This window comes from Diorhabda carinulata, chromosome 7 (genome assembly GCF_026250575.1).
Source record: "Diorhabda carinulata isolate Delta chromosome 7, icDioCari1.1, whole genome shotgun sequence".
Classification (NCBI taxonomy): Eukaryota; Metazoa; Arthropoda; class Insecta; order Coleoptera; family Chrysomelidae; genus Diorhabda; species Diorhabda carinulata.
The window spans coordinates 9,279,902-9,306,783 of record NC_079466.1 but is presented as its reverse complement, the minus strand read 5'-3'; the positions used below and the strand labels follow the sequence as shown (position 1 = coordinate 9,306,783).

The 26,882-nt window shown below is 30.5% G+C and overlaps 1 protein-coding gene across 13 annotated transcripts in view; it reads right to left on the bottom strand.

Annotated features, from left to right (window-relative positions):
- Positions 1 to 26,882, bottom strand: part of LOC130896656 (uncharacterized) — a 441,816-nt gene that overhangs the window by 82,920 nt on the left and 332,014 nt on the right. For all 13 annotated transcript variants that reach the window (XM_057804891.1, XM_057804896.1, XM_057804897.1 and 10 more), the window contains 2 exons: positions 11,421 to 11,508; positions 2,322 to 2,544 (listed from right to left, as the gene is read on the bottom strand). In XM_057804891.1, the coding sequence (XP_057660874.1) occupies positions 2,322 to 2,544; positions 11,421 to 11,508 (311 nt within the window). The remainder of the gene's footprint in view (positions 1 to 2,321; positions 2,545 to 11,420; positions 11,509 to 26,882) is intronic.

The following is a 26,882-nucleotide window of genomic DNA, read 5'->3' as shown; positions in this document are numbered from 1 at the left end:
TTAGAGAAATAAATTCTTTGGGTCTTTTTTTTATCATTTAAAGCTTTTTCGTTCTCATGAATGTGAACAATTTCTAAAAAAATGTTTTTTGATATTCCAAGGTTCGTTAATGCAGTTTTATTTCTTTTGATAACCTTTTAATCTATTTTCTAAATTCCGAGATATCTGTCCTATGTAGACAGCGTCACAATTAGTACAAGGCACTGTACAAGGCACTTGATATGATATTACTTCTTTTATTTTTTGTTGTTTAAGATTTTAATTTAGTGAAACAATTGGATAATGTTTTATGTCCTTTATGATTTATGTTAATATCATATAATAGGATAAATAGTATAGTATTAACGAACCATTAGACATCAAAAAAACCTAAATATAATTATAAAGATTCGAAAATTCTTGGAAAGGAATCTAATACACAAAAAAGAGAATTTTTAGAAATGCTTCACATTCATAAGAACGAAAAAGCTATGAATGATAAAACACACCTAAATAATTTAAGTAAAATCTATAGCTCTATCTTGTAAATTCCGATGAAACTACAAATAATTTAATTGACTACTGCTATATATTTGAGATGTAAGAACAAAGGAAGAATTGATTTTTCACATTAGAACTAATTTCTATTTTGAATTTATTCTTATTTTAATGTTCATGATGTAGGTGATCTATTGATTAAAACAAATATACAAATGTCAGTATCGATATCATTTCTGTCAACGTCAATTTGAATTGAATTTTGGAACCTATGAATTTTAAAATTTTTTGCAGGAATACGATTCAAAATCTCCGAAAATCTTAATAAATTATTTCCCAGACGATGAATACAAATAAGTATTCGAAAGCTCGGAAAATATATTAAAGTTAATCCACTTCAATATATTTTCCAAGCTTTCGAATACTTATGTATTCATCGTCTGAAAAATAATTAATTAAGATTTCTGGTGATTTTTGATATTATTTGAGCTTGTAAAAATTTATAGGAACGAACCAAACTCTAGGAGTGTATATACATATACACGTGAAAATAATGTAAAAAAAACTCGTATGTTCTCATCCGATTTTCATTTGTTTTCAAGTTATGGAGTAATCAAAAATGTTCATCTAGCTTCCCACTTGTATCTGAATCTTAAAATTATCAAAGTATACCATGTTCGAGGCTCTAAGGCATTTGATAATTTTAACGTTTTGATGAGCTGTCAGTGTACAGTGAACTGAACGTTCAATTTCGAATTTATGTGATTGTTAGTGTTGCAAAATGTCAGATACTTATTCAAATTTAGAATATACAAATATGGTGTTTGTTAATGGTTTCTGTAATGGAAATGCTACAGCTACTGCTGAAGAATATCGTAAAAGTTTTCCACACCAAAGATATCCTGATAACAACGTATTTATTAGAGTTTTTAAAAAATTGTGTGAGACTGATAAGCTTCCCAGTGCTAACATATCATTTGAACGCGTTACTTGTTAAGGTTTGGTAGAAGTAAAAAATATTCTGCATCTAGTAAAAGAAGATGCAACTACTAGCTCACGGAGAATTGCCACTCAATAGGGAATTCCACAAAAAAGGGTGATAAACACTCCCCACGAACTAGGCTTATATACTTATAACGTACAGAGAGTACAACACCTTCAACCAGAGGATTACGTTAACCGTATGGAGTTTTGTCAGTGAATAAATAATAATCATCGTGTTGTATCGAGTATACGATACAATACGATATATATATATATATATATATATATATATATATATATATTCAACTAAATGTTCTTAATTTTAAGTCTTTATCATCTTTATCAAAATTAATATGATGCATTAATATATCAAAAGGTCAGTTTACTTGGCTGCCATTTTGGGTTATTAAAATTGGAGAATATCAACTTTTTTAGAAACATTTTCTCCATATTACTTCATTCATTTCATTTTGATATTTTAATTTAAACATGCCACATAAATAAACAAGTTTTCAAGTTGTTTATTATTCACGTAAAAGCAAGTTTTTTTATAGGGCATAAGCTTTCCTATAATTTCAATACCTACCATTTTTTGTAAACAAAAATGAAAGAGTGAAAAATTGGATTTGGGAGTCCGCTCGGCTGTACTTGCAAGCTCCAGCGAAATTTTTTAGAGAATTTAGGAAAATGATCGTGGTGTATGGTGTTCGAGTAAAAGTTGATGGTTTCCTAGCTCTCCCGGACTACAATTATGTTTCTTATATATTTTCAACTGTACACATTCTATTCAGTTCGACTGTGAAACAATGTGCGAGTGTTTTAATGTGAGATGAAACTTTCAAAGAAATAAATGTTCTTACCTATGTACAACGTTGGCGAGAAGATCGTTATGTTTTAATTTATAATCGGTGGGAACTTTTTCATAATTAACTGTTAATGTTCCTGCTTGTATGCAGCGTTCATATTCTTCAGCAGGGTGGGCTCGGAATTCTCTAGCAAATATGTCTAGAATTTTTTCACCCACCCAACGCCCTTTTGTAAATGTTGTGAATGTGAAATAGTAAGGATATACTTTTCGTAAACCTGAAACAATACAAAAATTATATCAAAATAATAAAGATCTAAAATTTATATAGTATAAATAAAATATTTTCAAAATTTATTCAAAATCGATTTTAATATTCTAAATGTGCTGAATCCCAGATGAGGTGTTAGCAGTTTATTCTATTCAACTTCTTGACGAGTGTATGAACATTTGGATACCTTTGTAAGAAATTTGTTCTTTCTATGAATAACATTTTCTAGTTACTGCCCTGTAGAAGTTTTAAAAGTAACTTTGAGATCCCAGTATAAAGCTCAATTGCAGGATTGCATCCAGACATTCACAAATCAGATTTTAAGGAGCATGATTGATATGCGTGCAAAATATAGTGGAATTCGATTCATTTTTCCCAGCGATCCAGTTAGTACTGCTCTTGACACATAAGCATCAATGTAGTCCTCTGCTCTGGTAAAGGAAGTTAATTTGATATGACCAGTGATGGATTATGGCCATATTTGATGAAGAAAACGCTAGGGTATTCAACTTAGCAAAGAGGACCACCGAATATGGTAATGGATTATTATCTCTTTTCTTTACAGAGCAAGTCGGTACTACACTCAGGAATGCATCAACATCACATAAACATTTCACTCTTACCACCGATTTCGCCAGATCTGGTTCCAATTTAACATGCTGGAACATAATTAAAACAGGTACGAAGAATGATGAAATGTTCATATTAACTGAGACATATGACATATGATGATAGGAATTATGGAGTTTAATTATGCATGTAAAAAGACAGTTTATCATGAAACGGGCTTACTAGCAATAATATAAGTTTAGTATCTTCGCAATAAATTCATTGCTAGAGAAACGAAGAAAAGATTCCAACAGATAGAGAAAAGCTATTGTATTAGCAGTCACAATATCTTCACAAGGATGATTTAATATATAAAAATACTGAAAGACAAAAAAAAAAGATAATTAAATAAACAAGAAAACTGCAACAAAATAAATGAACAAAAAAATAAGACTGATTGTGAAGAATACTATGAGGGGTTTAACCTATGAACCTGGTTAATGGGGCTTGTATCCTTGGATTATGCTGATGCAGAATGTATGTATTGTTCAATATTCTTTTCCACGAATAATAGTAGAGGAATTTGAATAAAGTGCATAATTTGTGAGCTCTGGGCTCATTATGACTACTGGATCAGAGTTTGATACTAGAATTTATGAATTTGCAAGTGAATTAAGCTCTTGCTTACATTATATCTATTTTATTAATATGAAAACTTTTGCTCATATTCCATACATAAAATCCAATTTCATAATTCCTTAATTTTTTATGTTTTTGTTTTGAATTTTATATTGTTAATTAATATATTTGATAAAAGGCTGCTAATATTGAGGTGATTCATATTTCTTGGAAGTTTTTTTAGGTCTTTAAGCAAAATGGTATTCCATATTGTTTTACTTTCCATAATTGGAAGGAGCGAAGTAAATTCAGTTCATCGTTATATATTATAATGGAAAGAATATTTTTATAATCACGGCTATGCTATACGAGGGAAATTCCAGAAATAAAATTCAATCTCAACTCTTTTCACAAAACAATGGTATCATATTCATAATACTCTTTATTACAACTATCCCCAGAATGATTCCATTGGGGATCATTGTCTTTTGATACTTGCTTCTATGCGAGAAGATAACAAAAAGTCGAGGTTTTTGACAAACACTGTTGCGAAATCTTATCAACACTTTAAAATGAAAGGTGTGATGGCGCTCCAACTTAAGAAATAAACTCAGCATGATGTACGTCATTGGCATCCAAATAGCAAATCAGTATTGTTCTCAAATGTGATTTGTCTTGATTTTTTGAACGATATGACGATGGCGCACAGTAATGCCAGAGCGGAAAACATTCGATTTTCGAAAGCGCTGCTTTTTCCCCTGTTTCAATGGTATAGGGAATAATGGAAGTTTGACCAAGAAATTGTCAAATTTTTTCCCTGCTCAACGATGGTCAATTATGCCACACATTAGTAACGCTGGACAATAAAAAAAATAAAGCACTTTACAACGTTATAACTTACGCATTTTAAATTACTATTTCAAATTGATCGTGTTAAAGTAAAGATTAGAACAAAAATCGTCTGCCTATCCGATCCTAACACCGCAAAGAAAGGATTAGAGTATGTCTTTGTTGCACTACCTTGTTCTCCCAATTGGCTAAGGTAGCACAATTCTATCATACTGAAATTTATAAACAGCAATGTAATGATCGACCCGAAAAATTCCAACAGAAACAGAGAGATTGCTATTGAGTCGCAAAACCTCGACGATAGCGCCAACGGATCTGAACTGGTAATGAATTTTTGCTACGTAACGTCTCGTGGAAGAAATGTTATAGGAGAATCTCAATACACTTGACCTTGTTAAGATTGAAGAATTCAGAGTTTGATGTTGCTATCGACCACCGTTTTCAATAACAAAATGACAAAATTGATATCATAATAAAAATAATTGGAACAGTCTCATGAATGAATGAATTACACAGATAATTAACATTGAAATCGTCTCGAACCCATTGCTAGTTTCCTAATTGGAGTCTGCTTTTCATGGCGGGACAAAGAGTGTTCAAAGCGGAATAAGAACGTCCGTTTTCGCCGAATTCTCGAACTAATTTAGTTGCTATATAAACGTACAAATAAAGAAGTATATTATTATGAGCACATTTGTTCATGAAGTGCCTGCACAAATCCTAGTTATTTACGCGGTAAAATAAAACTGATATAAGATTATGAGATGAGATGAATAATGACGAAAGGGTAAATTCGTGAAAATAAATCGCTTAAATGTGAGCCTAGATTTGGATGTATTGAAAAACAAAATCTTTGGAATTTGGAGTTTTATTTGCCCATACAGATAGTATTAAACATGTAGGAAACTAAACGAATTACAAAACAACAACAGTACTTTTCGAACCTTCGAATAGAATAGTTGGTTTGTGTGGTGTGTATTATCTTTAAATAGTACAGTAAATTAGCTTCTACTAGTGGTAATACTTATAAATAACATCTTTGGAATTGGGTAAGTTAATAACTTCATATTAATATGACTAACGAGTCAGACGGGGGAAGGCCATAAATAACATCTTTGGAATTGGGTAAGTTAATACTTCATATTAATATGACTGACGAGTCAGACGGGGGAAGGCCACCATCTCAACATGAGCCTCCTTACAAAATGGGCATTGATGTAAAAAATTCCATTTTAAGTAATAAATATTCTTCAACCGATATCGGACCGTTCTATGTTATTGTTGAACCTACAGAAACTAGTATTCGTATTTCGGCAGTTGAAGTAGATCATTACCTTTTTAAGGACAAAATTTTTTTAAAAAATATAGTAGATACCAAGCTAATCGGTAAAAATAAAGTGAAAATTATTTTTAAAAACTATAAAACTGCAAATTCAATTATAGATCACGAAATAATGAAAGGCAACAAATTGATAGCTTATATTCCTATTTTCTTCAATCACAAAAAAGGCGTAATTAGGGAAGTTGATACATTTTTAAATGAAAAATTTATCTTAGAAAACATCGAAAGCGAAAAAAAAGGTCGTAGACGTTAAAATAATGAAACGCAAAATTATTGAGTCCGATACAGTACGTACAGTTTTGTCAAAATTGATCTAGTTCGGTTTATAGTAGAACCATATGTTTATTCTCTAGTGCAGTGCTAAAAATGCTTTCGCTATGTACATACTAAAAATTTTTGCAAAAGTACCACTGAGAAGAGTATAAAATGTGGACATCTACATAATTTTAATGACGGTAGAGAATGTAAAAGTGAAGAATTTTGTATATATACTGCGAACAAAACGGTCACAAATCTGTGTAAAAAGAATGTCCTAATTACCAGCATTAACTAAAGATTAAAAAAAAACATGTCTGAACAAAATATATCATTTAAAGAAGCGGAATATTTGGTTAATAACCCAAGCTACAGTAAAATGCCTCAAACAATATATATAATGTATTAAATAACCTCACCAACTTTCCACATCTAAATGACGGTAATGATAATGAAAATACCCCAGATAATAAAAATTGGGTGCCTCTTCCACAGACCCAACCTCCTAAAAAACGCAAAGCTATTTCTCCCCTTATAGTTAACAAACCTCCTACCTTCAAATCCCAAACTACAACTAGCAACTCTGTATTGCCCAACCCCCATAAGAATGATTTTCAATTATACAAAGAAAAGCTAGAAATCGAAATCTTACAGAAAATTCCGTTCATGTTTGAACAAATTATGAAAAAATTTGATTCAACTATTCCAAACTGGTATATTTTTCAAGAAACACAAAAAGAGATTAAAACTATTATAAACTCTTTACCTGATCTTAACGATGATGGATTCTATTAGAAAATTAAATATAATACAATGGAATTGTATTTCAATATTGAAAAATAAATCTAGCCTCTTAAACTATTTAGCCAGCTCAACTATTGAATTTGAACTAATCACCCTCACTGAGACTTGGTTATCACCAAATAAAGTATTTCATGTGGGCGGGTACAACTTAATACACATTAACAGGACTGATGGATTTGGTGGCGTTGGTATTCTCGTCCGAGACTACTTGACCTTTTCGGAAATAGTGCTCCGTAAAAACTTCAATACTAAAATAGAAACTTGTGGAGTATACCTAAATGATCTCAATATATCTGTACTTTGCGTTCATAAGCCTCCTAAAATACAAGCGACTTGAAAAGACTCGGAACATATTTTCTCCCAGATTCAGGGTGATGTTATTGTATGTGGTGATTTCAACTGTCATCATAGTTACTGAGGATCTTCACTCAATAATACCCAAGGTAACAGATTAATAGACGCTATAGATGTAACAAATTTAATTATCATAAACGATGGTTCGCCAACAAAAGTTGGTAGGCCAAATGAACGACCTTCGCCAATAGACCTCACATCAGTTTCATCAAGTCTGATAGGTTATACAGAATGGAAAGTGTTAGATGATACATTAGGGTCTGATCATTTCCCCATTCACGTCTCGATATCCAGACAATATGTTCCATCACCTATATTGCCATCAAGAAAATGGGTAGAGTCCTCTGCTGATGGGGAGTGTTTCCAAGAATACATAGTAAACAACATTCAAAGTAACGATATAAACTCGTTAGAATCTTTAATAGAAATAATAAACAAAGCAGCATCCAAATCTATGAAATGTAAAGGCGGTTTTAAAAAGTGTTAAACCCCTTTGGTGGGACAATGATTGTACTCAAACTATGAATAAACGGAAAAACGCTTATCAAATGTACAAAACCACTGCAAACTTATCTTTTATAGAAAAATATGCTAGCTAGAAGCAAACAATTATTCAAACAAAAGCAACAGGAATGTTGGAAAAAATATGTCAGCAGTTTAAAAAACGGCCAAAATCAGAAAGCCTCATAAGCCAAATGTTTGATAATATCTCCCCAAGTTTTATTCCAAATATAGTGAAAGAGCCAACTGAGAGCCCTAACAATCATCCAATCGATAAACCATTTGATATCCTAGAACTGAATATTGCAATCAAATTCACAGGATCTACAGCTCCCGGTAATGATAATATAACATATGATGTCACTGTACATAAGTAAGAATAATAATAAAGGTAGAAGACATGAATCAGTGTTATACTGTAAACAAAAAATGAAATATAGCTGAAGACGTCCACAACAGATAAATTAAACTTATTAATGTGAGAATTTAGTAAGGAAAGAGATTGTTTCGATACATTGAGTGACCCCATAAAGATTAAATTACTTTTTAACAACCTTAATGGGTGGAGATTGAAAAACGCAGTAAAAATTGAAAAATAAGGACATGATAGAGGTTGTCGCGGATAAAGCCAAAAGTGACATTTATCTCAACTAATTTCATTGGAGGTTAAAGGACACCAATTATATAATTGTGTAAGATATTCTGTTTTTTATTACACTACATTTACTATCTGTGAATTGGACTTATTACTTCCATTTCTCAATACAAGACATGATGAGAAAGTACTTATGTCATTAAGTTGGAACCCAACAAAGAATTGAGTATTCTTCTACTAAGCAACTCCCTTAAGTATTAATGCATTTATCCCAACGTTAAACACGTGGCTGAAAAAATTCCCTCAAAATGGCTTTCACCTGATCTCTCGTGGCTTCAATGGAGTTAGAACGTTTTCATTTCAGCATATTTCTTATTTTCTAAAAGTGGCTTTATATTAAACCAAGTGGGGCGTAAAGTGGTCTAGCAGGAAGACTAGGGGTCAAAAATAACTTGTGATATGAGTTTTTCAAGTCTCAAATTTGTGAAATTCAGATTTCATAGTTGGTCACCCTGAAACGAATTCTGATCGAGAAAAAAAAAATGACCATAATCTTGTTATTCGACTTTGATTAACGATTCCCTAGTTTTCCATTGATAGATCTGAATTGTTGTCTCAGAGTCAACTTTAATTCACGGTCATAGCTATGGATACAATTCTGATGTCCAGTAATGATTCAGGCAAAAAATGTGGATCTGAAAAATTTAAACAAATTGAATCCCGATTTTCTTTTTGTTGTCATATAGGCTTTGACCTCATTTTTCCAAAGCTTACGAAATTTTGCACTCATATATTTTTAGGTGAGGTATTCCATTCTGAGATATTTTGTTTTTTTGCCGAATAGTATCACTAAAATTGAATTTTATCCAAAATGACAAAATTATTTCATATTTTCAATAATGCCATTCGAAACCATGAAATTCACTAATTTTTCTCAAGGTATCGGCTGTAGAAAATATAAAATATAACTTACGGAAAAATGAGAGATATTGAAATATTTAACATATTTTTTCGGTCATGTAAAATTTTTGTCAGAAAAATTAAAATCTCCCATAGCAACAAAAATTTTCAAGTTTCATTGTTTTCACTTAATAAGATTGATTATTGACATGTTATTTACCACCTCTACAAATTAAAACTTAATTAAGCTTAGACAACGGAAGTTATTCGTGATTGAAATTTCCATTTTGACGTCGCCAAATTCCCAGAATTCCGTGATTTTTTTGATTCCAGATTTGTAATTTCATTGTATGTAATGTGTGACTTTGTATGTAAGTCTATTTTTTTCTATGAAATCATATTTTTTTTTGTATTTAAGTCAATTGAAATATATTATAAAGATTTCTATGTAATATTATAAAATATAATACTATAATACTATAAAATTGTATCCTACAGCATAAAACAATCCTTATTTAACTATTCCAAGCCAGATTTTATCCATGTTAAGGTTTAAAATGTTATTTCACAATTTTTTACAATTAGGGGTAGTTCTAACCCCTAAAAAGAAGAAAATCGTATAACGGCACAATATAGAAAATGAACCAGAGGATAAAATTAGGCTAAGCCCAAATTTTTGTATAAATCGATACAGGACGAAAAACTTGTTTTGTCTATTTTTAGCATTATTTCCTGGATCATTAAACATTTCAGTACTTACTAATAAGGAACTGTGTTGATTTTTGGCTATATGGCTGTATATTCAATTGTACCATAAAATTTCTAGTATAGAAATTAGAAATAATTAAAATAGTCCGCAAATTGCTAATACCAACACACTATAATCACGATTCCACAAATCAAACACAGTACAAGTTTTAAGATATTCAATAATATTATTTTTAGAGAAAATCAATATGTCAGATTTGATTCTCATATAAACATACATCGTTACTTAGTTTATTTGAGAATGAGTTACAGCACAAATTTTTTAACCCTAATATAATAACATAGTGACGGATTATTTTTAAAATAAAATTGCATTATTTGTTCCAAAATAATTTCTTTTTTTTATATTTTTTCATATAAACACCAATTCATTTCAATTCTTGTATAAGGTGAGTATATAATCTCTACAGATAGGAAATATTTATATATATTTAAGATCAAGTAGCCCTCAAATCAAGGATTACAATTGATGATCGGCACAAAAAGTACAGATTATACATGAATATAGTTGTGATATATCTTTCTGTGTGTATATTATTGTAATCATTTATAGCCTCTTGAAGCACTGAAATGATGAAAATATCACAATAACATCAACTAGATGAGAAAAAAAACACTACACAACTATATGAAGGACAATTCGTGCATTGGACTACTTCGTGTGCTACGCGAAGAAGCTTAAGTATCTTGAACACTCAGGCAAGAAGCGCAGTTTAACAATGCGTGGAGTTTCCTCGTGGCCTCTACATGTTGCGTGAGCCCATTATCTTAAAATTCTTGGCGTATACCAGTGGCTAATAGTCAACCTAATGATCAGCCTTAGCTAATTTCTCTCCAAGCAAATGAAACTGTCTCTCAATATCTTGGATGACCTTTTTATTTCCCTTCACATCAGATTGTACAGGGTCTCACACAATCCTTGACATCAGATTGTACAGAGTCTCACACAATTTTGACGTACTTAGTCGTCTACAGCTGAATATCTGAAATCTAGTGAAAATTCTGACAAGCGGATATCAATGAGTGAGTGATTTAGCATTTTCCCAAGATCAAGTCGGCTCTGGAAGGAACTAGGTTTGCACGTATGGAAGCGGGTGAAGCAAAAGCGATCGAATTTCCCACCCACTGTAGGTACAAAGAGGGCATCGGGCAGTGATTTCAACAGTGTGGTAAAGAGTTAAAGTGTTAAAACTTCAGCCCGATTATTTACTAGCTACAACTCGTATAATTACAATTTATAATCTAATTCGACCTATTGTTTGAAACAAAAAGTTTGACAATTCGTTACGCCTATTTTGAAATAAATAATTTCATATCAAATGAGAAAATCTTCAATTTTACGACTTACCATTTTCAATGTAATATGATGTTTCATTGTAGCGATCATCTGTAAAGCCGGGACGTTTAGCTTTCAAAGCTTTTGTTTCCAATTTAGCCTGAAACAACACAAAAATTTGTTAATTGGGTAAGCATTTGGAAATATTCAGTTTCGTATCAATAATTGGTTACATGATGTAAAATAAACACCCATGCAGGTTGATAGATTTTCTAGTAGGCCAAGACAGCCTTAGATGTTTTTAAAATGTGTGCATCCGAACTTCTTTATTTTTATTTTTTTGTCAAGTTTCAAGTTTTCAAGTCACATTTTTAATTATACTTTACTACCTAAAATCACCATGTATTCTAGGTACCTTAAAGTTCAAAGATGCGTTGAATAAAACAGAAAAAATGGTAAATAAAAAAAATAATTCATTTGTGAATTTAATTTGTTTTTAACTAATACTATTTAATTTCAGTCTAATAATAGAACTAATAGTGCTAAGTGTTGTAGTAATTGTGTAGTAACATAATTTATTGTCGTTTAAGAGAATTATACTCAAAGATTACGCCAATGAGAAAATCATTTAAAATAAATGAGAGTACTAAGAGTGAATACATGAGTAGTCAAAATACTGATCCTATGCTCTTGAGTTCCACAAATGCCTCTTGGTTCTTGTTACAAAAGCGGAGTCTGAACACAATACTTAACACCACACAGAATCAATGATGGTTTAAATTCCATATCGGAACTCTCTGAATCTGAAGTCATTCTTTTCAACAACAATTTAGAATCTCAGAAGAGCGATAAGACTGCTTTTCATAGTACAACAGAAACGAAAGATATTTCTTAATATTCGCTTAATTAGTCATCATGCCATAATAATTCAAATATGACATATGTTTTTGAAATTACGTGTGATATTGACATAATAAAGATAGTAATAGAAGATCTCTCAATATTTCCAAGAATATGTTCCACTCATAAGCTCTTGGGATGACCCCACTCAGTACGGACCTATCACATGCCTTCCCACTCTATAAAAGACACTCACAGCTTGTATCACAGAATTTATAGGTACGTTAAGGAAAACAATATCTAAGCAGAGGAATTAAAAGGCTGTGGAAAAAATCACCAAAGATATAGAGAACAACTTGTTGAGGAGCGTTTAATAATGTACATTTTTCCTGTCTTGTGGAGGTCTTGCATATTTACAGAGTCCATTCAATTTTGGTTTGTTTCCTTTCAACATCGATGAAAGGATGGTGAACCTATATCGGCACATCGATCCAAACTCCATTAGTAGTGACAACATACCCATTCGTACGGGAATATACCAGTGTAACTTCGTTAGCCCGTTGTGGTTCTGCCTCGCAATAAATCCTCTTTCTACTATGCTCAATAATACGAAGAATCTTATCTTTTTGAGGCAATATAAACCCATAAATACCAGGGATTTCAACAGGCTAGGTACTTGAATCACAAGCATGCAAAAGCTAAAAGCCTGGAACAGTACACAAAAAGAGTAAAATCACTTAAGTCTACGCAATCAACACCTACGCCACTTCTGGTTTAAGTTATTCTTTTGGAATTCTGAAATAGACTGAAACAGAGTTGAAAAGTATTTAGATGTGAACATGAACAAAGATGATGAAGAACAATAACCACAACACGAAATCAACCACTTCTAGCACATTACCCCGAAAAGATGAGGAAGAGATAAAGAAGCTTCGAATAGATGGCTTACTAGCGGATCTCTTTTTTCCAGAGACCAAAAGCTTCATAATGACTATCCAGGATCAAATTATCAACTACAAGAAGAATGGGATTTAGGATCCGAACACACAATTCGACACATGCAAAAAGAGTCAGAAAACATCAAAGATCATTCAACATGTAACATCTGCTTGGAGTGTGTAAGCTATTTGAACACACATCCAGTAACCTGGACCAAATTTATTATATGAACTTATTCCAATCCTTTTGACACTTTATATCTGGGATAAATGAATTGCATGTATATATACGGTTTCTTATTGGGAACGTGGCAACGAAACGCCAAAGTGGACTAACTTATATATATTTCCCCAGCTTTCGAATACTTATGTATTCATCGTCTGAGAAATAATTAATTAAGATTTTCTGTGATTTTTGATAGTATTAATGCTTGTCAAAGTCATAGAATACAAAATTAAATATTCAAATTGACGTTGATAGAAATATTTCTATTCCACTTTGGTGTTTCATTGCCACGTCCCCAATGGGTAACCGCTCATAATATAGCTGGCAAAGACTTCTTCACATTTCACACACATATATATATATATATATATATATATATATATATATATTTATTTATATATTATATATATATATATATATATATATATATATATTTATTTATATATTATATATATATTTCTAAATGTTCTTGATTTTAGGTCCCTTAAAAATTAAAATAGTATTTTTAATAATTTAAGTCTTTATCAATATATCAACGTTCCCAATAAAAAACCGCTCATAATATAGCTGACAAAGACTTCGTTACAATAACATTATTGTAATAATTAAATTTTAAAATATAAGTGGCGCAGTCAGTCAGATAATCAAACAGGCGTTAATGAAAATAACATTCGGTGCGTTTCTACGATTCATTGACTATTCGAACAAATGAAGTTTTCAAGTGAGAATTCTTAGATGGGCGAAATAAATAATTTTATTTACACATTACGTAGAGTTTTCAGAAATGAAACAAGGTAACGAAACGCCTTTTGATTTTTATAATAGAATTCAAATTTCATATCTCATCCCACATTCCAATGTAAATGAAGATATATAGTCAATATAATAATCAAAAAATATTATGATTTTTTTATATTTTAATTTCTGTATTGTATTTTTTGTATAATGGTCAATAAAAAATAGGTGTACCTAAGACTATGTACATAATGCCTAATTTTTATTCTGTTAAAATAAAGTGCTTTCCTTTTTACGAGTATCCTACCGGCACGCCTTTGGCACAATATTTTCAGTGTTTGTGAATGGATAACAATAGTCTGCAGGTAATAGAAAGAGAGAAATTTACAAAAAATCAATGCCAAACTATGAAAGTGGCTTGAATATTCGTTGGATCACTCTGTGGTTCCTTTGCATACCTAATGAAATTCTATTACTCTTTCTGAAATAAACTATAAATCATTTTGATATTAAAACAAGATTCATTAATTGTATAGTAGTGCCTTTTCGTTGCGAGCAAGTAATTAAATTAAATATTGAGAATGTAGAAAATGTTTATGTAATTATTACACTACAAACAAGAATTGGGAAATTAGAAATCCCAGAATGCGTAACAAACGTAGAAAATAATAAAGCTTTATGTACAATTTTAAATCCAACTTAATCTAATTTTAAAATGATCTAAATTCTATTCTATTAATATGGAGGCGTTCGATGAATACGAACAAACCCTCAAGATAATAAAGATATTTTTCATGTTAACGCAATCATCTTACCTTTACTAGTAAAATAATACATCTTATTAAAACTAGCGAAGTAACTATCTATTCTAAATCATACAGATATCCTGAGATTCATGAGGTAGAAATCCAAAAATGTTAAACCAAAATATTATTATATCTTCTAATTGTCGATGGTCCAGCAACATTTGGATAATACCAAAAAAGGTTGATACTTCGCAAAAGTCAAAATTCCGACTTGTTGTGGACTCAAGAAAGTAAATCTAATAACTATTGGCTGAGGAAGATATTCTAAAAGTATCTTATTACGTGCACTATGAAAATGTGCGAATGCCAATGGGTTTGAAAGAGGACCTGCGACCTTTGAAAGAGTTATGGACAATATATTAGACTAAGAGAGTCTAATTTTAAATTAAATTACAAAACGATAAATGCGAATTCATACGAAAAGAAATAGTATATCTTGGCCACATTGTAAGGCCAGAAGGTATAAAACTGAACACATAGCAATACAGAAAATTCAAAAAAATTGAAAGGATTTCTCGGATTATTAGGTAATTATTGAAAATTTATAAAAGATTTTTCAAAATTGGCTAAACCATAAACGAAGATCTTAAAATAAGATTCAACTATCAATATAAAAGTTCCCGATTACGTCGAATGTTTTGAAATGTATGAAAATCTGTTAATGGATAAGCCAATAATTCAATATTCAGATTTTACAAAACCTTTTAACTTAACCACATATGCAAGTAATATTGCTTTAGGTGCTGTTCTAAGCCAAGGAAAAATAATGATTTAGAATGTATTTATTCTTTAATAAAAAAAGAGCTACTTGCAATTATTTGGGCAGTTAAATACTTCCGACCTTTTTGGAAGGAAGTTTACAATAGTTACAGACCATGGTTATTCTCTTCAATTCTTAATTTTCAAGTCAAGCTCGTTAGATGGCGCTTGAAACTTGAAGAATATGATTACAATCTTGTTTACAAAAAATAGCTTTATATACTAACCGTGATTGTTTATCTCGAATTCAAATGAATATTAACGAAGCAGAATCCCAGGAACATCAGTGTTCTAATAATTTATTAGATTATATAGACAAATTTGATGAAGTATCATCAAAATGCTTTCGACAATAATGAAACAGATAATGATATTGAAAGTAATATACATAATGATGACGACATTACTGTTCATATATATCAAGATATTCCGATAATAGTTATACCAATTAATATTTTCAGAAGTAAATTTCGAGCCACCTACTATAATAAAACTTTATGAAATTAAAAAAAGAATTATTGTTATGCTCATTCGGCATGTTACTTTTTTCTTCAAACAATATGAACAAAATGTGAACGAAGGAATACCTTTGCACATGTATTGTGGCACAGTAGTAACTTCGGATTTATTTATTCTAATTTTCCAATTTTTGAAGAAATTAATTTGATATCGTCCTCCACTCTGCATTCAAGAAATTCAATAAAACCTAGAAATTGATTCGAATTCTTCTTTTTTCATATCTACAGATAAAAGTAATTTTTAATAAATTTGTGGTGATTTTATTCTTTGTATTTGCTGATAAGTTTTTCTTTTCTTTTTTTATTTTGCTCACAAAAATTTCAGCTATCTTTATAGATTTCCTTTTGTTTTAAGCTAATTTTGTATGATAGTTTTTATATGAATTCGTATTTTCTATTTATTTGGGAAACAGAACGAATAGAATAGATTCCTATTTGGTTTTATTTTAAAAAACATAAATTCAGTTTTTTTAATATGTTAGAGCATAAGCTCCTTTTGCTCAAGTATGTTCTTTGTACTCGTTCCTTCTTTCGTAATTTCCAACTGTGCTCCCGTTTCATTTCTCATTGTATTTTTCTACCGCAGTTCTACAGCTGCCAGGTTGGGAGTTTCCACCACAAAGGATTCAACCACCAGACTACGAATTCTACTCACTCCAACATCTGGGAATCCATGCATATTTTTATGTAGCGGACTCTCAATACCATCGATTAACGATCGGCAAATTCCGAAGTATAACTTGCATGTAAGAGACATATTACAACTAAAACTGGTAACTCGTCTCTTACATACATAACATATCTTAAATCAAACAATGATACCTAAGTGATTAGTTAAAAAAGTTTAGTGATCTTATTTATTTATTTAAATTAAAAAAACACACAATGGATGCTTAGTAAAAAAATACTAATTTATTAACAACTCTTACTAAATGATAGTAACAACAAAATTAATATAAACGCGATTACAAACGTTATTTTCTGAATTTATTACCACGAAGCCCTACGTTTTGTTCTACGCAAATTTTTAATGCGTGTGCTGCCTTTTTTACCACTGTTTCCAATAGATCTTCCAGAAAAAGTATTTTTCCTCCCATTTTTCTTCTTGCCACTGACGTTGGCTGAATAGGAATTTTATCTCCTTTGTGGCGAGTTGTTGTGGCAGCAGTCCCATATTTTGACGAAATTCCTTTATATTTGAATGCAGTATGCATTCCACTAAGTAATGCAGTGGTTGTGTGAGCATATTTATCTACATTATTTAAATATGATTGTATAGCAGGATAATATTGTTGAGGATCTTGTTCAAGTTTAGTAACTATATCATTAGAATACGATATCCATTTAGCTTTCACTTTTCGAAGGCAAGCAGGATTCGTTATTAAACTGCAATGTTCCATTTCGAGATTAAGATATTTTATTTTGGTGCGACTCACTCTCGGACGTATTAGCTGATGCTGTGAAAGCACACTCCAAAATGGGTTCTGTTATTTCTGTATTTTGGAGTGAAAGAAATATTCTTTCAGGTGCGTTATTACCGGTTGCAATTTCGTACAACTTTAATTTAGCGTTTGAGGAGAGATTATTTATAACCGATAAAATATTATAATTTTTCACCACTAATGCTTGTTGCTCACAACATTTGCCGTTAATTCCTACAGGGCGCGTACATTTGCAACCTTGTAAATTAGTTGATTATTTGTTTCACTCCGAACGTTAAACTCCATCTGCTCAATATTTGCTGATATCACTTTACAATTCGTGTTATAGTTTTTGAGGTACCTAGAGGTAACAACTTTTGACTCTCGACCAAAAATTAAATCCAGAATCCTTTTTTTATAATATGGCTCAAAGCTTGTAACAATAAAATCTGCTAATTGTGTTATGTTAAAGGCTTTTGTGCGTTCTAGAGGAATATCTTTCAATAAGCGGAACGTAACTTCTGTATAGTTATTTGTGTCTGTACCTCTAAATGAAAGGTTTTGCCGATAGAAAACTGCCTACTCCTGTATTCTTGTTAGGATGTTCTCAACATATTTTTTAAAGTTTTCATGAACACAGTTGTCCAAAAAGTGTTGCTTTGAATTTTCGAGATCTTAGAATATAAAATATTTTTAAACATTGCATAGTATTTTTGTGTTTTTTCTTTTCGTATAGAATTTTTTGCCATTGTTAGCCAATGCCAACATGCTTTTAAGACATGAAATGTACATAATAACAAATTTGAGGATGGCCAATATTTACGTAATACGTTTCTTTCCGCTAAATCATCATCGGTAAGAATGACTTTAGGATTTATTTTAATTTTAAGGATTTCAAAAAGACCTTCAACACCCAATTCAAAAACATCTGATTTTTGGCCCCTGCTGATAATACAACCTATTGGCAAACCTCCAGCGGCAGACTGCGTTATAAAAAAGTACACCTTGTGGTTTTGGTTATCGCAATTATCTGTTGCATCAACAAACATTATTTCAGAACATTGAGGCAATTCAAGTATTCTTTGCATTATTGGCGTACAAAGTGCAATCGCATATTCTTGATTTTTCCGATATTTTAAAACGAACTGAATTATTTTTTTCATGAAATTTTAGCAACTCTTCAAGCTTAAGTAACATATTTGGACCTATATAATCGTCATAATGTCTTTTAAAATTTACTTTCCATAGTGTAGTCTATCAAAAACAAAATTTTCATAACTATTTCCTAACTCTTCCATTTTCATACAACAATGGGCTCTTTGGAATAATTCAATCAGCAACGACCAGCCTATGGTTGTTTTTGTTACGAAATTCAATTATTCAAGGATATTCTTGATCTACAGTTGATGTTTTATTGCTCTTAATAAATCGTTGAATTGTTTTAAACAATTGTGCGGGACAATCGATTTTTTAGATCGCTTATTTCGAACTCCTTTAACTTTACGTGTAGTCGTTTAAAAATGGCAGTGATATATCCTTTTAAATAGATTTCTGGGCCGATCAAAGGCTACTTTAAAAGTTTTTGAAATTGACCAAATTTATTTACTATTTTTTTGGTATTCTTCTATCCATTTCTAAAATAGAAGAAAAACGGAATCCATTACAGTTTTTGCTAGATACTGTCCAAACTGGCAACGTATTAAACTATTGAAAAACATTTTAACTATTAAAAATTAAAAAAAGTCATCGATTTATCTAAAAAAATACGCTATTTTCTTTAAAAAATATAAACTTTGCCCAGAATGGCAACGCAGCAATATTTAAAAGGTTCTGAATGTGTATATTTAATGTTTATTTATTCAAATATGATTAATAAATAGGCTAATAGCCAATCTCAGGTTTTGAAACAATTACTCTGCTTTTTAAATGAAAACATCGCATTTTTTGTGATAAATCAAGTTGACAAGTTCTGTTCTCATGTCAAGTGTCTATCAATTAATTTGTACGAGTCTGATGGATTTTTAAATCATCACTGCCCTAGCCTCCATGATTAAAACGTTCTCTACGCTCTTAGATATAAATCTACCTATTAACCAAAAAATAATATAAATTACTGTTTAAAACCCAAGAAACTCGCTTTTATTACACTAAAAAATATAAAATAATCTAAATTCTGATACCTACTACCTACTATTCTCATTGTTAAATGACTGTGGCAAAATTAACGCTGTGTCGAAATTAAATAAAACTAAGTATACCAAAAGAGCTCCACGCTTTTATACTTATTAGGGCATTTAAAGTTCAGCTCAGAAACATAACCTAGAAATTTTGTTTACATACTTTTACATCTTCTTTTGTTTTTATTGTTATTTTGTAGGTGTATTTATCAACCACATTCCAATCATACAGGTTCGGAAACGAAATCTCATTTATTTCATTCATATTTATTGTATTTTCTTTAGACGGATAAAATCGTGTTTGGTAAATTGCAAGATTGAACCTCTACGAATTACAAATACAAATTGAGAATGAGCGCTTTGTTTTGCTTTTTGGCTAATCAATCACGCGTATGTAAGAGAAGTGTTACCAGTTTTAGTTGTAATATGTCTCTTACATACAAGTTATACTTCGGAATTTTTCGATCGTTATTCGATGGTATTGTGCGTCCGCTACATACAAATATGCATCCCGGATTTCCAAAGATAAGTCCCAGTCTTATCTTTAATATATAAATAAGCCTAAGTTGATTTCAATTTATAACTGCTTTTGCTCGTTGCTGAAATCTTTTTATTCTTCGTAGCAATAAATATTAATTTGGATAATCGTGTCCGGAGCTGAGTTGATAAATTCTGTCATAAAGGAATTATTAGGAACGCATAAAAAATCATTTCATAAGTTGACAGCATCCAGAATCAAATGAAATTGCTGAAAGATTCTATTCTACAATAATTATTATTGAACATATAGACTTTTATATAATCAGAAACATTCAAAAAATGAGCCTATCGAAAACAAAATAATTTACGTACTAATAACTTATGATAATAGTATTAATTCTGTAACGAATTTGAAACCTGATGAAATTATCAGCGGTCACATAAATAGTAACACACTTTTTGATACAGTAAGAAATCAACAAATAGTTGATTTATTACTATATATAATAGATGATTATGTTCGAATTCATCAAGATAAAATGAAAGCTTCATCTACCAATAAAGGTAATCCTCAGAGCAAATGAAAAATGTGAAGAATTATAATACCCACTAAAGTATACGTGCGTAATAAAAACGCCCAAGATAAAAAGATAAATAACTCGAAGAATTTTAAAAGCAAAAATATACAACTAAAAACAGCTAAAATCGTTACTAGACAAAAAAATATTCATCTGTCAAACATAAAACATCCTAAAAAGACTCCATACCTATAAATTCATTTCAGGTTCGTCACCGTCGGAGACGCAACAGCGAAAATAACAAATGTTACCCACAACTTAAGACTTCTTAAAAATCTTGGGTTTGCTAAGTTACAGAAATCCAGTCATACTTTTTTCATTATTATCATTTAAATCCACTACTAGTAGAATATAGTAAGTAAACTGTTTAGTCATGTAAAAAACAATATATCAAATACTACAAAAAATATTGTAAATATAATCGAATATACAAAAAATAATATAGAAGAAAAAATTTATAATATTACCATTCATTCTACCTTTGTTAGAACAAAAAGAAGAATAATGAACTGTCTGGGATTAATTATAACAGCCATCACGTGAAATTTAGACTCCGGTGATGAAGTAAGAATAACTTCAATTTGAAACATTTGAAACAAAATCAAGAAAACTTACAAAATCTAATAAAAATGCAATATTCTGTTAAGAACCAAATTATTAATAATTTCAATAAAACAATTCAGAATTCTCAATTACATTCACATGTCAATCTAAATATTCCGAGTATTATAGAATCTCTCTCACCACCTCGATACCTATTAATTATGATACTGTATTTAATATGTTTTATATGTTATAATATACTAAAGAAGAAACATTTTGAACTATCTTTTATCCATTTCAATTATACTCGTAATCCTTTTGTAAAAAGCGAAACGTCAAGAAAAAATGAAATTCAAATAAAAATTAACCGAAGCTCAAAAACTTTTAATGAAAATATATATTTACTTAATAGGTTGAAAGAAACAAATAAACAAATTTATATTTTTACGATGATTTATCTCCATTAAAGGTCTCTTTTGATAGAAAATCAGTTCATAATCGCACATAAATAAAATGGTCTTTGGAAGCTACATCTACTTCAGATGACGTGCTAGTATAATTCATACTACCTGATGGTTGAATCAAGCGTCAGCATGAAATTTCAATGTAATTTTGACATATTAAAGATCTATAAGATTCCACTAATTTGTAAGTATGTTCATCATTAATAAAAGGAGAGCTTTTCTTAACTAAATTTTGATAAGTTGCTTTTTAAGAATTTCAAGTTCATTCTATATTCTATTCAAATAAGATAAAGTGACTGTTGGTACAAGTTCATTGTGAATTCATTAGTATTTTCGAGGTTAACAATTTCATTATGAAGAGCGACGTATCCATCGAAATTAGCTGATAATATATTGATAGCTGTAGAGATAACAAATTATTGTTATTGATGTTTTTTAATAATTTATTGAATCTCGTATCGAGACACGGACCGAAAGATATTTGATTGTTTAATTTTCGCACAATTTAATTTTGTTTTAATTCTAAAGCGGTTATTTGTGTTTTAAGTGAGTCTGGGTCAGTGTCGTCTGGATTACCTGTTACATATTTTATCGTAGTACCGAGAAAGTTGAATAAACCTTTCTTCTCTTTACATGTGATTTTATGTAAATTATGTTTCGTTTCGTGAAGTAAATGAATAAACTAGAATATAAAGATGAAAGCGGCGTATTATGAGAATTTGGAATAAGTTTTAGGATCTATTTCTACGGATAATATATTTCTTCTAATTTGTCTAAGTCAATGTGCAGGACGTGCCTATGATAGTAAGAAATTTCTCTTGAATTTCCAGTTTCTTTGGCATAATATTATTTGGAATATCATAGATTTTTATTCGTTACCTTACGGACTCGTTTTACGTATTTCGAATGTGTACTAGTTTAATTCTATTGTTAGTATAATCGATATTTTGTTTTGTTCTATATTTCTGGTTTCATAGTGGTAAAAGGATATTGTAATTTATATTTATGTTTCTTTTTTATAACATATAAAGTTTGTGAAGGATTAATCTCAGGAATGGGTTCTGCATTTTGGTTCTATCGATCTAGTATTTCTTACCTTTTTTCTTTTTGTTTTTGATATGATTCTGCAAGAAAGGGTTGCAATTTGTCTTTATGTTTTTGGTTATAGGTTTCATATAAGAGCAGATCGAAATATAATTCTCCGGCCATTAAGAATTGAAAAAGGTGAAAAATTTGGAGCACTATGAATAGATTGGTTATAGATTAAAATAGCATGTGTAAAAATATTATCGAAAGGTTCTTGAGGGTTTTGTTCTTGTAGAGTTCTCAATTTTTCGATCAGTATGGAATGGAAGCGTTCGACGGGGATGTTTGACAAAGAGTTATTAACAGTTGTAGAGTGAATTTCTATTTTATGTTATTTTGAAAATTCTTTTTTCATCGCAGAATTAAATTCCTTTCCGTTATCGCGAACAATTTTACGTGGGTAATTATGGTGAGAGAAGTAATTTACTTATGATTAAAATAGACGTTTTGTCTAGAACTTTACAACATTGAGCATATTTAGAAAAGGGATCTACAATTGTAAGGTAGGCATTTTTATTGCAATGAAACAAATGTAAGTGTATTATATCGAAAGATTTTTGTCCTAACAAAGGTCCAAGTTGTAGTACTTTGTAAGGGTGTCTTTCGTACTTGTATTTCAAACAAATGTCACATTTATTGATAAAGTCTAAAATTGTAGTTTGCATAAAGCGCCAATAGAGCTTCGATTTTAAATCTACAATCTCGTTGTGGTTATCCGTATGATATTTGTTTACATATTCTACTTGTTTTTATTTCTCTTCGACATCTAATAGAAGTTTATAAGAAATTACAGCTTTGATAGTAGAATCTATGTTTTTTCTGTAATAATTACAAATGAATGGTCTTAAATCATGTGGTAGTTTTATTGCAACTTTTTGATTCGGTTTCAAAATTTGTTAGAAAACATCTGTAATTTTTTATTTCCAATTATCTGTAACTTTTATAGTGTATCAGGGCTTGTTAAATATTTTCCTATAAGTTATTTCGTTTTCTGAGGACTGTGGTATTATAATAATTTGATTGGTGGACAACTTAATTGGTTCTTCCGAAATTTGAATTCCAGTTATTGGGTATTCGATATCAGAGTATTGTGTATTGTCGGATTTGATTCTGCCAAATTCGTCTAAAAGTTCATTTATGTCAAATTCAGTTTCATTTAGGGGTTCTTCTTGATTTGAACTAATTTTATCAAGAGTTGTACACGAGCTAGTGCGTCAGCGACTTGATTTTCTTCGCTTTTTTTGTATCTAACTTCAAAATTGTAATCTTCTAGCTTGAGTCTCCAGCGAGCTAAGCGAGAAGTGGGATCTTTATACGAAACTTTTTTTCTCCGGATGCCTCTGCCTTTTTTTGGCACTATCCAAACTGGGGCAGAGTATATTGGATGTTCTTCTTTAGTTCTTATTTCATATTTAATAGCTGATATGAATAATAAGTCTGATTTGTCATCATAAAATATGTTCCTATATGTTTTACAAAATGTTTAAAAATTTTTGCTTTTCCTCGGAATTAAAATGTTGAGTTCTTATCATCGTTGGGTCGAAGTATGTTGGACCGTTCGAAACCTCATAATTATCAAGACGTTGAACATGTATTAGTAGCAGTATTAAGTTGCAATGGACACGGTAAAATGATATTGTCTACATAACCGTTCGTTACCGTGTGAATAGATTGAGGAATTTTTATGTTACTAATTTTCATTTCCAGTAGTAGTATGTCACCACGAAATAGTCGAGTGAAATTTTATTGTGTAAAATTGAAAAAGAAATTCTAATACTAGATTTTTTTAGCGTTAAAATATTATTTTCATAATAAATTGAAGCATTTCAACGTTCCAAATCAAAATTTCCAAGTAAAATATCGAAATATTTCCTCCAATCTGCTATTCGAGCATCGATAGGTTAATCAATACGAGTACGCCAATAAGGTGTTTTAATGTTACAGAAATACTTATGAATTATTTTCACGGATGTTAATAGGAAAGGTTTTTCGTATTGATGTGACGAGTTGAAGTACGTAGATGCCTGCATTGGGAGAAATTATACTATTGGAACCTCCAGAGTAAATTAATACTTTTAAACCTGTTTTTGGTAAAATGAAATATGGTGACTGAGATAATGGAAATTTTGAGTATTATTGCGTGAGAAATTGGATCTCACATTCGATTGTGGTGCCGGGGAATTCACCCTTTTTGTAGGCGAAAAGGTTTTCTTATCTTGTTGACCTTTTAAAAAGTTCATGTACTGCAGTTGGTTTTTGTGGTTATCGTAAGCAATACATTTTTGGAGAGTTTCCTCTAAAAAATATTCGCAATAGGGGTCGTTTATACCTGTGCAGAAACTTTTTAATGCAATGTTTTTGAAATAAGGAGTTTTAAAATTTACATGTTGTTCATTATCATTTACAATTAAGTGTTGTAATATATCATTTAAGTTATTACATAATATTTGGTAGTATTCGGCATAATTTTTGTTGTTTTTGTACAGTCATTGACAGCTGTGTAACTAGTATGATCGTCAGAAAAATATTTTGATAAAGACTAAATTTAAGTCAAAACGTCAATTTTTTATCAATCTTCCAAAAATTATTTAAAAAAAACTAATTTTAAAACAGAAGAGACCTAAAATCAAGAACATTTAGATGCATTAATATATCAAAAGGTCTAAGAAATTGAAGAAATATATTCACACACACACACACACACACACACACACACACACACACATATATATATATATATATATATATATATATATATATATATATATATATATATATATATATATATATATATTATATACAATGTTACGAGACGACTATGTCCAAGGAGGAAATTTTTCCACTTAATGATAAATTTCTCTCACTTTATTGCGGTCAGAAATGGATGAAAATATTTTGGTTTCCTTAGGGGATATCGTGAAAAATTATGGTGATTCAAAAATTGGGAACAGCATATCAGGTACGTAGAGAGTGGAAGTACATCACTCAATAATAGTAGAACAAATATTTATGATCGATATTCGATTTATTTTGTTCAAATTATTCTACAAGGAGATCTATAAACTTTTGAATCCGTTTTCATTTCAGCATTTCAATTCATTGGGTGCCAAATTAGAGCGTTCTATATCTGGCTAATTTTTTAAATTAGGTCTACAATTAGAAATGAGGCGCCTGCATGAACAGGTTTGTTTTTCCTGCAAACAACTTTTGTTTGATTTGGTTCGTTTTGCCTACTATAAATAGCTTTATTGCACCTTGTCATCTTATCTTATTATATATAATTACTTCATAGATATACTCATATCTAACACCTAAATCTTATGCTTAACAAACATTTATCAAACGTATTATTATTGGTAACAAGACGTAAAGTTTCTTTACTGCCCAACAATCAAGCGAAACACTCCAAAAATTAGCCGAAACTGCAAAAACCACGGTTATGCTCATCGTTTCCTTTGATCTACGTGATGTGGTTCACCATTAATTCATTGCAGAGCATCAATGAAAAGTAATACCTTGCCGTTTTTATTATGATTCCAGTATGTTTGTGATTCATATAAGAATTTGCTACACTCCAGGCGTCTCACTTGCTAAATCTCACACTAATTATTATTTCAAGAAACTGAATTGAGGTTAACAACATCGCTACGACGATTATATTGTTAGTTTCTACCAAGTGATATCACTTGCCAAAGTTTAATGTCAATCTGATCGATAGATTAATTCTAAAACTGTTTTTGTTGTCGTAAATATAGAAATATTAGGATATCTTTTCCACCGATATCTCCCAGAAAATGAAACTTGGGTATACTTATATATACCAGAAACAAAATTATCCTCGAGACAATGAATTTCATTCAAGGAACGGGCTCCCAAGAAAACAAAAAACATTTTTTTTGCTAATAAGGTCATAGCTACAGTGTTACGGTGTAAACTTCAAGATAACAGGTCAATATTATGCTG